Raw genomic sequence first — 13,344 nt, forward strand, 5'->3', positions numbered from 1 at the left:
CGAAACCCGACTCATGCAGCCTGCCTACAACCATCTTTACGACCATCTCTTGCGAGGTCAATTTTCACACATCTTCACAACCACATTCTTTCTCCCATTTATAAAAACATTAAAGACTCACTTTCACGTCACGCTGGATCTTTCTATTAGTTCATAAGCATGTGTATCTACATTAAGTACTACGTATTGGCGAAAGATTATATATTATGGTATGGAAAACAATACAAATGTTGGCTTAACACGAAAAATACACTATATAATTGTTACAATAAGTATATGACACGTAAAACAACTAGCTAGTAAAGTAGTAAAACTCCCTCGAAAGAAAGGGAATACCCCTGATATCCAGGAAACCCTAACCGTTCCGACGGCTATCTCTCCGGCGATATGGCTGATGATCTAACGGAAATTTACGGCCGCCTAGCGATCAATAATGATGAGGAGGAAGTTTTGGACTTGGGGAGTATTGTTACGGAGGAAAACGACGATAAAGTTGCACTAATGCTTGTAGGGAGACTATTAACAGACCGCCCTTTCAATGTGGATGCTTTTCAGCGAACGATAATACAATCATGGGCAATGACGGGGAAGGCGGTTGTGCGTAGTATTGGACCGAATTTGTTTGCTTTTCAGTTCTTTCATTGGCGTGACAAAGAGAAGGTTATTCTCGGTGGACCCTGGTGTTTTGATAACCAACTCCTGATTTTGAGCGAGGTTACAGGGGATGAACAACCAACGGAGGTAGCCCTGAATTTCTCACCTTTCTGGGTGCGAATCCGCAACCTCCCTTTCAACTGTCGAACAAATGCTCACGTAAAGGCAGTTGCTGGCTGCCTAGGAGCGGTTTTGGAGGTGGAGGACGATGATGTTGGAATTGATAAGGACCGCAGAGTTCGGGTTTTGCTAGATGTGCGGAAACCACTACGGCGGGAAAAGACTATAAAGAACAAAAGAGGCATGGATGTGGTGGTGGAGTTTCGGTATGAACGCTGATATGTTTATATTTTATAGTGTTTTTACCCCCGTCCCTTAGTACTTTTTTATCTCAAATGAGCTCTTCGGAGCGATTTTTAGTACTAATGTGCTCCTTGTAGTGTGTTTGTAGTTTCAGGCTCATCATTGTAGGAATTAGCATATTTTTGTGCATTTCCTACTCATTTGAATCAATACAAGAGATTATGTACTTTCGAGAGCACACACATTGAGTTGGAAGAGTTTGCGAGCAAAGCGGATAGTGAAAGAAGTAGAAAACCGACACTCGTCTACTCTTTTGATCATAACTCAAGTTCTACAACTCCAAATGCAGTGATTTTAATTGGGTTGAATTCTAAATTTCAATATCTTTCCAACGAGTGGTCATTTGCCTAATTCCGATAAATAACGAAGGAGTTATGACGTTTTGAAGATAGAGACTTTTTGCAGTTTTGCACCGAAAACCGGCCGGGTTCTGAAAACCGGCAGGTTTTGAGAAAAGGAGGATTTTAATTTTAGGCGCGAAACCGGCTGGTTTTCACAAACCCGGGTGCCAGGTTTTCGCTACCTGTAGGTTTTCTATGCTGGGAAGGACCGAAAACCGGCAGGTTTTCACAAACCGGGGTGCCAGGTTTTCGGCCCCAAACCGTATTCCTTTGTTCGTTTCTCTCCGTAGGTTTAAGGGGAAGGCTATTTATATTAAATTAGTGTTTTAGTAGCCACTTCTCTCCGAACTTCGTATTATTATTATTCCTTAGTTTAAAACTTCAATTTTTATTTTTCCAATTACTCAACTTTTATTAATTTAAAGTTTCAATCTTTCAGCTAATTCTTCGTTCTTCGTTTAGGTATTACTTTATTTATGATTCTATTATTCAATTTCAATCATGCTTTTATTTAATATGTTTACTTGGTTTAATTTAAATATGTGTGAGTAGTTGATTTTCTAGGGTTTTGGGAATCCATGAACGAATATGAAGGGATGATTAATTGTTGTTGATTGTTGGTTTAGCTGTTAATTCCTATTGATTGCTCCTATTTACTTTGCAATTAGATTTGCGCAGGTTTGATTGTATTAGTTTCGCAATATCAAATTAAGATTCGAGAGATGCAATTTGATGTTTAGGCTTGTGTCAATAGGTGGAATTGGGATTAATACGTAGCGAGAGCCCGTTAATTCTAAGTCTATGATTAGTATCGATTCGAAAGAGCACGCTAGTCTAATTAACTGTTTTATTGATTATTATCGATTGTTGTCATCCTGGAATGTTGTCCATCGGTGAACCTATGCCCTAGACCTTTTAATATCTGATTTTTTCCTATTTTATTATCGTCCTAGTTATATAATACAAATCAATCCATATTCTTGTTTCCCAATAGTCTAGAATTGCCGATTAATAGTAGAAAGAACATTGTTTCCCTGTGGATACGATCCCTGCTTCCCTTGCTATATTTTTAGTTGGTGAACGTTAGGTTTATCTTTGATAGGAGTGCGATTTAGCCTGTCAAACGCCTACCTTTCTTTTGTTTTCTCTGCGGTATTATGGGACATGGGGAACGAGATTGTTCGGTGGTGACTGAAGAAGGCAGAGAAGAGGGATACAAATGGGGGGTATGTCTAAGAGCGTCACCAAGAAAGGGTAGAACTCAACAGGTAGCGGAAGTGGAGTCTCTGAAGGCTGCAAAGAAAGTTTTATTTGTGGCAAAGAATATGATGGGGGAAAAGGGGAGTACGGATAGTGATGGGAAGGGCACAAAGAGTGTAAGGGAGGAGCAAGTGGAAGGAATACAGATTTCAAAGAAGAATGCAATGGTCAACAGGGAAGTGGACGAGGGGGAGAAGTCTATAACCAATCATGTAGGAAGGGGGAGAGAGGATACAATAGTGGGGGTGATAGCTGAGGGAGTGCAGGAACGGGGGTCCACAAACAAAAGTAGTACAGAGAAGGATAGTGGGAGAAGGGGGGCGAATGGAGAGGAGGTGCAAGAGGAGGTGCAAAGCGTAGAGGAAAGGGGGAGTGCAGTGAGCTCTATGGCGTTCAACATAGGCCAGCTGGGGAGCAAGAGAGGTAAAATCCGAAAAATGAAGAGAATTGGGGAGGGGGGGAGTATTGGTGGGGGTGGAGGTGTGAAGCAAGCCGCAGGGGGGCTGACAGGTGGGGAGAATGAGAAAGATGGAGGGAGGACGTGCATTGAAAAAGTGGGTGGAGGGGATACTACGGGAAACTATTACCATGGGGCAGGAGAGAAAAGGAAGGGGTGCATGGATGGGAATGATGTAGTGATGAGTGAAAGATGTGACGTAGATAGACACGTGAAGCTTGTTTTTTTGGGCTCCGAGTATAATGCAGGGAGTCAAGTAGCGGAGATTGGCAGTGGCCAATCCCGCGAAGGGCAATGAAAATCTTGTCATGGAACTGCCGGGGGATTGGCAACCCTTGGACAGTGAATGCCCTCCGAGATAGGTGTTGGAGGGAGATGCCAGAAATCGTCTTTCTAATGGAGACGAAGATTGATGCGCGACAACTCGAAAGAGTACGGAGCAAATGTGGTTTTGTGAATGGAATTTGCCTGAGCAGCAATGGCAGAGCGGGGGGTATGGGACTATGGTGGAGGGACATTAATGTTGAGGTCCTATCTTTCTCGCCTCATCACATTGAAGCGGAAGTTCGGGGAGAGAATGGGGACGGAATATGGAAGGCAATCGGCATATATGGTTGGCCGGAGACGGAAGAAAAACATAGAACTTGGGCACTAATGGAAGAAGTGAAGGCTCGGAGTGCGCTTCCAACGATCATGTTTGGTGACTTCAATGAAATTCTTGGTATGTCTGAAAAGGAAGGTGGGGTGGTGCGTAGGGAGAGATTGATCGATGATTTTCGTGGTGCAATGGACTCGTGTTCGGTCCGTGACTTGGGTTTTAAAGGTAGTATCTTTACATGGGAACATGGCAATACCATGGAGACACTCATTCGGGAGAGACTAGATAGGTTTATGGCGGATGATGCATGGGTCTCACTGTTTCCATGCTTTGAAGTTTTGCATTTTCCTATTTATCGCTCCGATCATGCTCCAATAATGCTGAAATGTGGCACGGATAACCAGAGGAAGAGAGGAGAGAAACCGTTTCGGTTCGAAGCAATGTGGTTGTCGAGTGAGGATTGCGGTCGGGTGGTCTCTCATGCTTGGAGGGGGTCGAGAGATGACAATATTGTGACAAGAATCGCAAATGTGGCTGGACACTTAACCTCCTGGGCAACGGAGACTTTTGGGGCCATTAAGAAGAGGATAAGGGATGCTGAAAAGAGACTAAAAAGCTTCCAAGATAGTAAACACGATGCTACTGTGCTAATGCAGTGCAAGAACATTGCCGAGGAGCTTGATAACTTACACAAATTGGAAGAATCTTACTGGCACGCCAGGGCAAGGGCGAATGAGTTACGGGATGGGGACAAGAATACAAAGTACTTCCATCACAAAGCGAGCCAAAGGCGGAAACGGAACAGGATAGTAGGCCTCAATGATAATAATGGAGAATGGAGAACAAAGCCAGAGGAGCTAGATGAGATTATTACAACATATTTTGAGGGGTTGTTTGCCACAAGCAACCCCACTGGCTTCGAGGAAGCATTGGAAGGTGTCGAAAGGAAGGTCTCGGAAGTGATGAATGGCAGGCTTGATAAGGAACCGTCGGGTGAAGAAATACGCGAAGCACTCTTCCAAATGCATCCCAATAAAGCCCCAGGGCCGGATGGTATGCACGCCCTCTTTTTTCAGAAATTTTGGGGGATTGTAGGTGGGGATATTGTGAGTTTTGTGAAGGCATGGTGGAGAGGAGAGACTGACTTATCTGAAGCAAATCGTACGTGCATAGTACTAATCCCAAAGTGCAATGACCCGAAGAGCATGATGGAATTCCGACCAATAAGCCTTTGCAACGTCTTATACAAAATCATCTCAAAGACGCTTGCAAATAAGCTAAAACCAATGTTGGGTTCTATTATCTCCCTGGAACAAAGCGCCTTTGTTCCAAAGCGGCTTATTACGGACAATGCCCTAGTGGCTTTTGAGATTTTTCATGCCATGTAAAGAAGAGGAGAGGGCAAGGATGGCACGGTGGCAATGAAGTTAGATATGAGTAAAGCGTACGATCGAGTAGAGTGGGTTTTTCTGGAGAAGGCAATGAGTAAGATGGGGTTTAGTGAGTCATGGATTTCACGGGTAATGGGGTGCTTAATGAGTGTAAAGTTTGCTTTCAAATACAATGGGGGTATCTCGGGTGATCTAACTCCGGCACGGGGTCTCCGACAAGGGGATCCTATTTCCCCATATCTGTTCCTCATTTGTGCCGACGCTTTTTCGACCCTTCTAGGTAAGGCTGCAAAGGAAGGAGCAATCCATGGAGCGCGGGTATGTGGGAGTGCCCCTAGAGTGTCACACTTGTTCTTTGCCGACGATAGTATCCTCTTTGCGAGGGCAAATTTGCATGAATGCTCTAAAATTGCTGATATAATCAGTACATATGAGAGAGCATCCGGTCAGAAAGTTAATCTAAGCAAAACCGAAGTTGCCTTTAGCAAATGTGTGGGGGGTGATAGAAGAAGAGAGATTGTGGAAACGTTAGGAGTGCGGGAGGTGGATCGACATGAGAAATATTTGGGGCTTCCTACAATCATTGGGAGGTCAAAGAAGGCAATTTTCACCTGCTTAAAGGAACGAATTTGGAAGAAATTGCAAGGGTGGAAGGAAAAACTCTTATCGAGACCCGGGAAAGAGACGTTAATCAAAGCGGTGGCACAAGCAATCCCCACATACATGATGAGTGTGTTCAAGATTCCGGATGGCCTTATTGATGAAATTCATTCTATCCTAGCTCGCTTTTGGTGGGGTGATAAAGAGTCGGACAAAAAGATACACTGGCATCGTTGGGAATCCTTATGCCTCCCCAAGGCTATGGGTGGAATGGGGTTCCGGGATTTGCGGTGTTTTAACCAAGCACTACTTGCTAAACAATGCTTCCGTCTTAGTATGGATACGGACTCACTGCTGAGTAAGGTGTTGAGAGCACGGTACTACAAAAACTCTTGTGTGGTGGAGGCTAGGAGAGGATATGACCCAAGTTACACTTGGAGGAGTTTGTGGGGGGCGAAATCCTTGTTACTAGATGGCTTAAAGAGGCGAGTTGGGAATGGTTCATCCATTGGCATATGGACTGAGGCGTGGCTACCAGGGAAAGGCACGCACACCGTACCTACCCCTCAGGCCAACAGTGATATGAATATGAGGGTGTCATACCTCATAGACTATGAGAATCGGTGCTGGAATGAGGAGAGGGTTAGAGAAGTGTTTGTAGAGGAGGAACAACGCTTGGTCTATGCGATTCCACTTTCCTCGCAGTGGCCATGTGACTCATACTATTGGTGGCCAACAAGCAATGGGATTTACAGCGTGAAATCAGCATATTGGCTCGGGATGTTAGGACATACTAGAACGTGGGAGCTGCAGTTTGGATCAAGAGAGGCGGACTTGTGGTCATGGGTGTGGAAGATGGAGGGTCCTCCCAAGCTTAGACACTTCCTGTGGCGGGCTTGCAAGGGAACTTTGGCTACAATGGGTGTGTTGTTTAGGCGCCATATCAGACCAACCAAGGAGTGCACGGTGTGTGGGGCACTCGACGAGACTATCATCCATGCTCTTTTTGAATGTAAACACTCCCAGGTAATTTGGGAAAGTAGTGAGTTCCTGGACATACTGAAGGACGCACCCACCTCTTCGTTTGCAGACAGACTGGTGTGGGCGGCAGGTAAGATGACACAGGACAAGCTTCGCTTGTTCTCAACCTTGGCGTGGGCTGGATGGTGCTGTCGAAACAAGGCTGTCTTCGATTGTGGGAACACTGAACCAATTCAAGTTGCTGCGGGTTTTGCTAGACTTGTGACTGACTACATGCGATACAATGAGATGGTGACGCAACACACAAGTGGTCATGGGCTACGATCAGCAAGCAGATGGATGCCACCGCCACCAGGGGTGGTCAAGGTCAATGTGGATGCTCACCTACACAGGTCAGGCGCAGGGGTTGGAGTGGTCATTAGAGATGAAGGTGGAGTGGTATTGGCAACTGCAGTGAAGCGAGTAAAGGCAGAATGGGCGGCTGAACTGGCCGAAGCATATGCAGCATGGTATGGAATAATAATTGCTAGGAGGTTGGGGTACAGGAAAATTATTTTGGAGTGTGATGCCATAAATATTGTACGGATGATTGACACCAGGGAGGAGGGAGCTGCACCAATCTTCTTATTTATAGATGATATTAGAAGGGTTAGCAACTGTTTTGAGTTTTTTAAATGTACTCATGTAAGACGGGGAGGCAATACAGCTGCACACCTAGTAGCTAGATGGGAGGTTGATAATGGATCAGAACGCATCTGTAATAGCTCCTTCCCACAAAGCCTAAACACTTTGGTGGAGATGGACTTATCTTAATATAAAAACAATATCTTTCCCTCAAAAAAAAAAAATAAGTATATGACACGTAGTAAAATAACTTACGTATTACGAAGTATTGGAAATAAAAAAAAACATATTTGTATATAGTATTTACACAAACAATATAGGTAAACAGGTAGAGAACGTATACAAAGTTCCCTAGCTATCTGGCTATTAAATTATAGTTTTATTTAATTATAGCAAAACATCCTGCTTAATTAGCCACTAATAAGATAATTAGCGTGCTGCAAATCTATCTCACATGGCCTAATTAATTAACATAAAACACTATAGCCTGTTAATTAATTTGGAATTAATTTGTGACGAGGCCTTGGGAGAGAAGGGGATGGATCATATCTTCCATAGTCGTGGGTGTTCATCTGCCTTAACATTCTCTCATGAATAACGGTGATCTCTTCATTACCATCTTCTTCAAATGGTGATTCCTACATGTCCAAGAAAATAAGCATTAATTATATATGGAAGAATGAAGTGTTTTTTTTAAAAAAAAATTTAATTTAACATAAGCGAAAGATTTAGAAAGTAAAACTTAACTAAAACTAATTAAAACTAAAACTATAATTTATCTTAAGAGAGATCGAAGCAAAACTATCTGTGACGGCTTTGTGAGCCATGTCATGGGCCTGGTGTAGGGGGAGAATGAAGTATTAACCGTAAAATATTTAATGAATATAATTAATTATCTTTTATATACAAACACCTTTATTTTGCCTTGAATACATTAAAAAGAGTACTACTTTCATTTTAAAAAGATCTTACACGAACTATTTGTATGGACTCCGTTGTAATGTTTGACAGTTAATATATCCAATTATATAAGGTAAAAAGTTATAAAAAATTGATATTTATAAAATGCATTTTAAGACGAATCTAACAAGATATCTCATCATAATTTTTGATAGATATAATAATGAGAATTTATGGACAAAGTTTTATTTTTTGACATATTTTTCAAAGCCTAAAGAACTTTATGAAACGGAGGTACACTACAAGAATTTGTATCTTTAACGACAACCTAATTACGACGGGTCAAAAATCCCGTCGCAAAAGGCTTTTGCGACGGGGCTAACAAGCAAACAATGACGGGAATAATCGTCGCAAATGTCTTTTATGACGGGTTTACGATGGATTTACGACGGGATTTCTATTAACGACGGCCCCCTTTTATGACGGGTTCGCGACAGGAATCCCGTCGTTAATCAACGATTATTGGTCTTTCGCGACGGGATTTCCCGTCGTTAATAGTACAATTTCTTGTAGTGGTAGTTTTTCATATTTTTATTTTAAGCTAAGTCATACTACTTGGAACATTGAAAAAAAAATCATAACCCTTATGTCAAAAAAAAAAAAAAAAAAAAAACAAAGAGTTCATAACCACTTCGTAAATCATTAAGTTAAACTTTGAGGTTTTTTATATCTTAGCAATTTACTCGTATACTCGATCTTAACTACGAATATACTACATGTCTACACGTAAAGATATTCATGAAACGGAGAGGGAGGTAGTATTTATCAGGAAATAATTTACTCCTATAAATATAAATTAACATCTTGAAAATAATTTATTTAACATGCATGCGTGCTAAATTCACTTCTCATGTACTCGTGTAGACTTGTAGAATTGTAGTATAATTATACTAATGTAGTAATGTCTAATCTCGTAATATTTTATATGATGAATATTGTAATTTTATGAAAAAACTTATATGAAATACGTAGTTGATCAGATAAATGAAAAATTCTATATATTTGTTCGAGATTACTAACAATTAATTGTTTTCCTATAAATTTATTTAACACGTTAATAAGGGTATACAAGGAATTTTGTAACGGGCACTAAATAGTCGAAGACCACAGGGGTTCTCGACTTCCATCATAGAATAGAGACTATTCTGTATATTCCAAATTTCATAACACAACATACGTAGTAAATATGGACTAAAAAAAGAAAGTTTTTATTCATTTGATTAGTTTACCTCGTATGCTCCAACAAATTCCTCAGCTGAGCTTTTACTCAAGAACATGAGTTGACGACCTACAAAATAAATATATAAATCCAACTTAAACTTGTTAATCAAAACTATAAAACAAAACAAAACGTTGGCTAAAACCCGAATAAATCAGAGTGGTGCTAATTACCTGCATATGAAGTTGATATAAGTAAAGAAGAAATGATGAGGAAAACAAGGATGAGTTTTTTTAGTGGCAAGAAACCCATCATGTTAGTTTTCTCTTATTTTTGTTTCTTTTCTTTTGGTTCAAGGGAATGAAGTACATAAGAAATGGTGCCTTTGTTGTTAGAATGATGCAAAAGACATTAACTTTACTAGGAAGTGGTATTTCTAGCTAGATAAAGATAACACAAATCATTTATTTATTTATAAATAATAATAATGCAAATTAAAAGGATTAATTAATATAAATTTCATTATGTTTTGCTTTTTAGTTTTAAATAAAAATTATAATTTTGAAATAGTAAATAAAGGCTAAAGGGGATAGCAGACCACTTTCCTGTTGTTGGGGCATGAAGTCTATGAAGTTAGTGGATTTTATTAGGGAAAATTAATTGAAGTTTGTCAAGATTGTTATGCCAAGGAGAAGAATATTTGTATGCCCCTTTTTAGATACCTAATTCAAATCATTTACTGGTTATTCACTTTTGCCATTTTGACCTTTTATAGTATTGCACTAATATCACCATCCAAGTTCTTATCAATCATGAATCATGACTAACTTCTTGGGTGCGGTGATTCTATATTGTCAGTTTATCACATTATTTGATCTAGGTCACAAATTAAGTAAATATATATCGACTGTAACATGTACATCATGTATGTAGATAGGAAAAAGTTTTCTCTAGCCATAGACCTTATATTTTCTCTATATTTTACAAAGAAGTAAAAGATAAACCACCTGAAATTATTAGGAAGGTGTATTTGCGGAGTATTAAGTTAATTAAGGCCATTAATTGTATGGAGTACGTGTTCACAAGCTTTGTTTTCTTAATCCCTTTTTATACTTTGTATATGTTTTTAAATCTATAGATAAATGAGTAAATATGTACAATTATGAGTTTATCTTTAGGGTGCTTAATTTTTAACTTTTGATTAATAAGTTCAATATGAATATAAGCGTTATACGTAGTTATGAATATCCGTTCTATAAAGTTATCATTAATTATATTTGCACCCAATAAAATATGGAAGTAAAGATATTTATTATACAAACTTTTAGGAAAGACGCTCTAACGGTTAGAACACTTTTATGCACTGGAACCAATTAGTTATGCACTTTAACTAATTAGTTAACCACTGAAATCAATTAGTTAAGTTTGAAATTCAATTAGTCAATCAACGAAACCAATTAGTTATGCAACCGAACCAATTAGTTAAGCACTGAACCAATTAGTTAAACAATGAAACTGAATAATTAAGCAATGAGATCAATTAGTTAAGATTTTATGAGTTTTAGTTAATAATAAGTTTGTTCAAAAATAATAACTATTCGACTCATGAATTTAACTATTTGTCTTTATACCTTAACTATTTCTGTTATTCAATTAGTTATGATTTTATTACTTTTAGTTATATTTTACACTAATTTAGTTAATACCAAAAAAGTGATATAAACGTTAGACGATTTTACACAAAAGTTTCTAGATAATTATTGGATCTCTATGTTGCATAATGGAACATTGCTAGCTGTGTTAATTACTATTAAGTGGCATTTCTAACCAATTATATCTAGTTGCCACTTTACCTATTTGGCTATTTGGACCATTGACAATGGACATCCTAGTTGGAGGTTTGACTTCGAGCTGACTCGTGTTCGAATGCTTTACCTAATTTCGTTGCCTTCTATAGTCTTTAACTAACCTACATGAATTAGACACTTTCAATATTTAATTACTAAATCACACACCAATTACTTTAGTTGTTTATGGTGGGAATGAGAGGAAGAAATCTCACTCTATTTAATAATACATATATATAAGTGGATATTTTTATTTTAAGGATTGTGAATGAGCCACATATGCTATTTTCATATACATAGAACAAATTGCAGCGCACATTTCCTAAATTAATACTTGTATGGAATTAAATTTGGTATTCAATCGATAAATTACCTCGTTTGAAATGTATGAGAGAGGCACGCTGAGGCGCAACTATAATGTGGAGATTATATATCAATTGTATGTTGGTTCAGTGGTGATTGGGGCTGAACTTTGTCGAAAGGACCCGTGTTCGATCCCCCGCAATAACAATTGGGAGGGGACTGGAACCTATCCACTCAGAACTTGCCTCAAACCCGGATTAGCCCTAAAGGTGAATCGGTTGCTAACACCAAAAAAAAAAGCGGAGATTATATATATTTTTAAATCACCATGTCATGTACTTGAATATGATAAGCGACACCAATATAACAACTAATTTTGAAAGGTACAAGTATAGCATAATTTTTTAAAAAATATCCTTACAAAGTACTCATACATAAAATTGCGGAGTAACATTCAGAGAATACAAACGCAATATAGATTGTGGAAAATTATGTATGTAAAGTGAGCATGGTGCATCTGAGTAACTACTCAGTAACACAAAGTGTTTGTGTATAATTAATACGAAGTAACATATATGCTTTCTAGCTTGTAAAAAAACATCGTTATACTGCATTTTTATTTATAGTTTACTAAAGAAAATAAAAGAATACTACCTTTGTTTCGAAAATATCTTTACATTTACTGTTTGCACGAACTTCGGTGTAATATTTGACCGTTAATATATCAAATTCTGTATGGCAAAAAATTATAAAAAATTTATATATATAAAATACATTTTAAAATAAATCTAACAAGATATCTCATGATAATTTTTTATAGATATAATAGTTAGAATTTATGGTCAAAGTTTTGATTTTTGAACACATTTTTTAAAGTGTAAAGAACTTTATGAAACGGACGTAGTATATGATCAGATGTTCTTTTACCATAATGTTCTAATCCATATTCTTTACGTATGCATTTCATTTCTCTAGGTGCACAATACTCAGTGGATAGTGTACACCATGTCCATAGTCCACGAATTGGAAAAATCACAGCCGAACAAATAACTACGTATAACTGATCAATCACTGTCATCTCCTCCTATAAAGAGAGCAAATTGTTAATTTAGATAGGTTAACTAGCTAACAAATTGGTTGAGTAAGATATTAGATTTAGTGTTAAGTTAGGATAAAATAGGTAATTAATTAATGGATGACTAGTGGTTCCAATAATCCTTAACGACAAAAAACAACCTACCAAATACCGCACATTTGATAAGACATAGACAATGGTGGAGAATAAAGAGAAGGCCACTAATTCTAAAGCAGCTAATCTTAATCTTAATCTTGTTTTAATGTTTGTTTAGGGTTTTCTTTCTTAAGAAATCAAATTCCAAGATAATTCCTTGCTGTTTCTTTAAGTTGGCTAAGAGACATTATCTTCTTCTTATGGAGCACAAAAGCACTTTTCCATTGCTTGTTTTCATCCCTAAAACTTGACACTTTGATTGTGCTTTTCGCTATCATCACGCGCTTATGTACGACGTCTACTAAGCACCGTTTATGGCCCCGGCCGTACCACGAACTAGGAGCTGCATGCCTGCATGTTCCTAGCCGGCTAGCCTACTAAGCCTAGTAAGTAAGATGTCATCGTATCAATATGTGTCGGATAAGAAAGAATTTTGGGTATTGTGGTAATAGGTTAGTACAAGTTGGGTGATCCAGGAGGAAGTATAAATCCATCTCATATATGTTTGTATAAAAACATATCACCTCACTAGACGATAAAATAAGTTAAAGATAAACGATAAATGACAAAATCAT

At 38.4% G+C, this 13,344-nt stretch overlaps 3 protein-coding genes across 3 annotated transcripts; 2 read left to right on the top strand and 1 right to left on the bottom strand.

The window, feature by feature from the left end:
- Nucleotides 1-387: 387 nt before the first annotated feature.
- On the top strand, nt 388-993 carry LOC130472118 (uncharacterized). Its single transcript, XM_056842563.1, has one exon. The coding sequence runs from the start codon at nt 388-390 to the stop codon at nt 991-993; it is 606 nt and encodes a 201-aa protein (XP_056698541.1).
- Nucleotides 994-3,369: 2,376 nt separating this feature from the next.
- On the top strand, nt 3,370-5,061 carry LOC130472119 (uncharacterized). The gene has a single exon (XM_056842564.1). The coding sequence runs from the start codon at nt 3,370-3,372 to the stop codon at nt 5,059-5,061; it is 1,692 nt and encodes a 563-aa protein (XP_056698542.1).
- A 2,572-nt stretch (nt 5,062-7,633) lies between these two features.
- LOC110803082 (protein CASPARIAN STRIP INTEGRITY FACTOR 1) lies at nt 7,634-9,961 on the bottom strand. Its single transcript, XM_022008547.2, has 3 exons — nt 9,622-9,961; nt 9,459-9,517; nt 7,634-7,907 (listed from the first exon to the last, which is right to left on the bottom strand). The coding sequence occupies exons 1-3, from the start codon at nt 9,701-9,703 to the stop codon at nt 7,764-7,766; spliced, it is 285 nt and encodes a 94-aa protein (XP_021864239.1). The 5' UTR covers nt 9,704-9,961; the 3' UTR covers nt 7,634-7,763.
- Nucleotides 9,962-13,344: the final 3,383 nt, after the last annotated feature.

The sequence above is a fragment of the Spinacia oleracea genome, chromosome 4 (assembly GCF_020520425.1).
Source record: "Spinacia oleracea cultivar Varoflay chromosome 4, BTI_SOV_V1, whole genome shotgun sequence".
NCBI lineage: Eukaryota > Viridiplantae > Streptophyta > Magnoliopsida > Caryophyllales > Amaranthaceae > Spinacia > Spinacia oleracea.

What these genes read in the sequence shown, in the direction of transcription:
- LOC130472118 (XM_056842563.1), top strand. Translation starts at nt 388, where the DNA reads ATGGCTGATGATCTAACGGAAATTTACGGCCGCCTAGCGATCAATAAT.
- LOC130472119 (XM_056842564.1), top strand. Translation starts at nt 3,370, where the DNA reads ATGAAAATCTTGTCATGGAACTGCCGGGGGATTGGCAACCCTTGGACA.
- LOC110803082 (XM_022008547.2), bottom strand. Translation starts at nt 9,703, where the DNA reads ATGATGGGTTTCTTGCCACTAAAAAAACTCATCCTTGTTTTCCTCATC. An exon ending in TATATCAACTTCATATGCAG is followed by an intron (nt 9,518 to 9,621) that starts GTAATTAGCACC and finishes TTTATTTTGTAG; the next exon opens with GTCGTCAACTCATGTTCTTG. An exon ending in AATTTGTTGGAGCATACGAG is followed by an intron (nt 7,908 to 9,458) that starts GTAAACTAATCA and finishes TTGGACATGTAG; the next exon opens with GAATCACCATTTGAAGAAGA.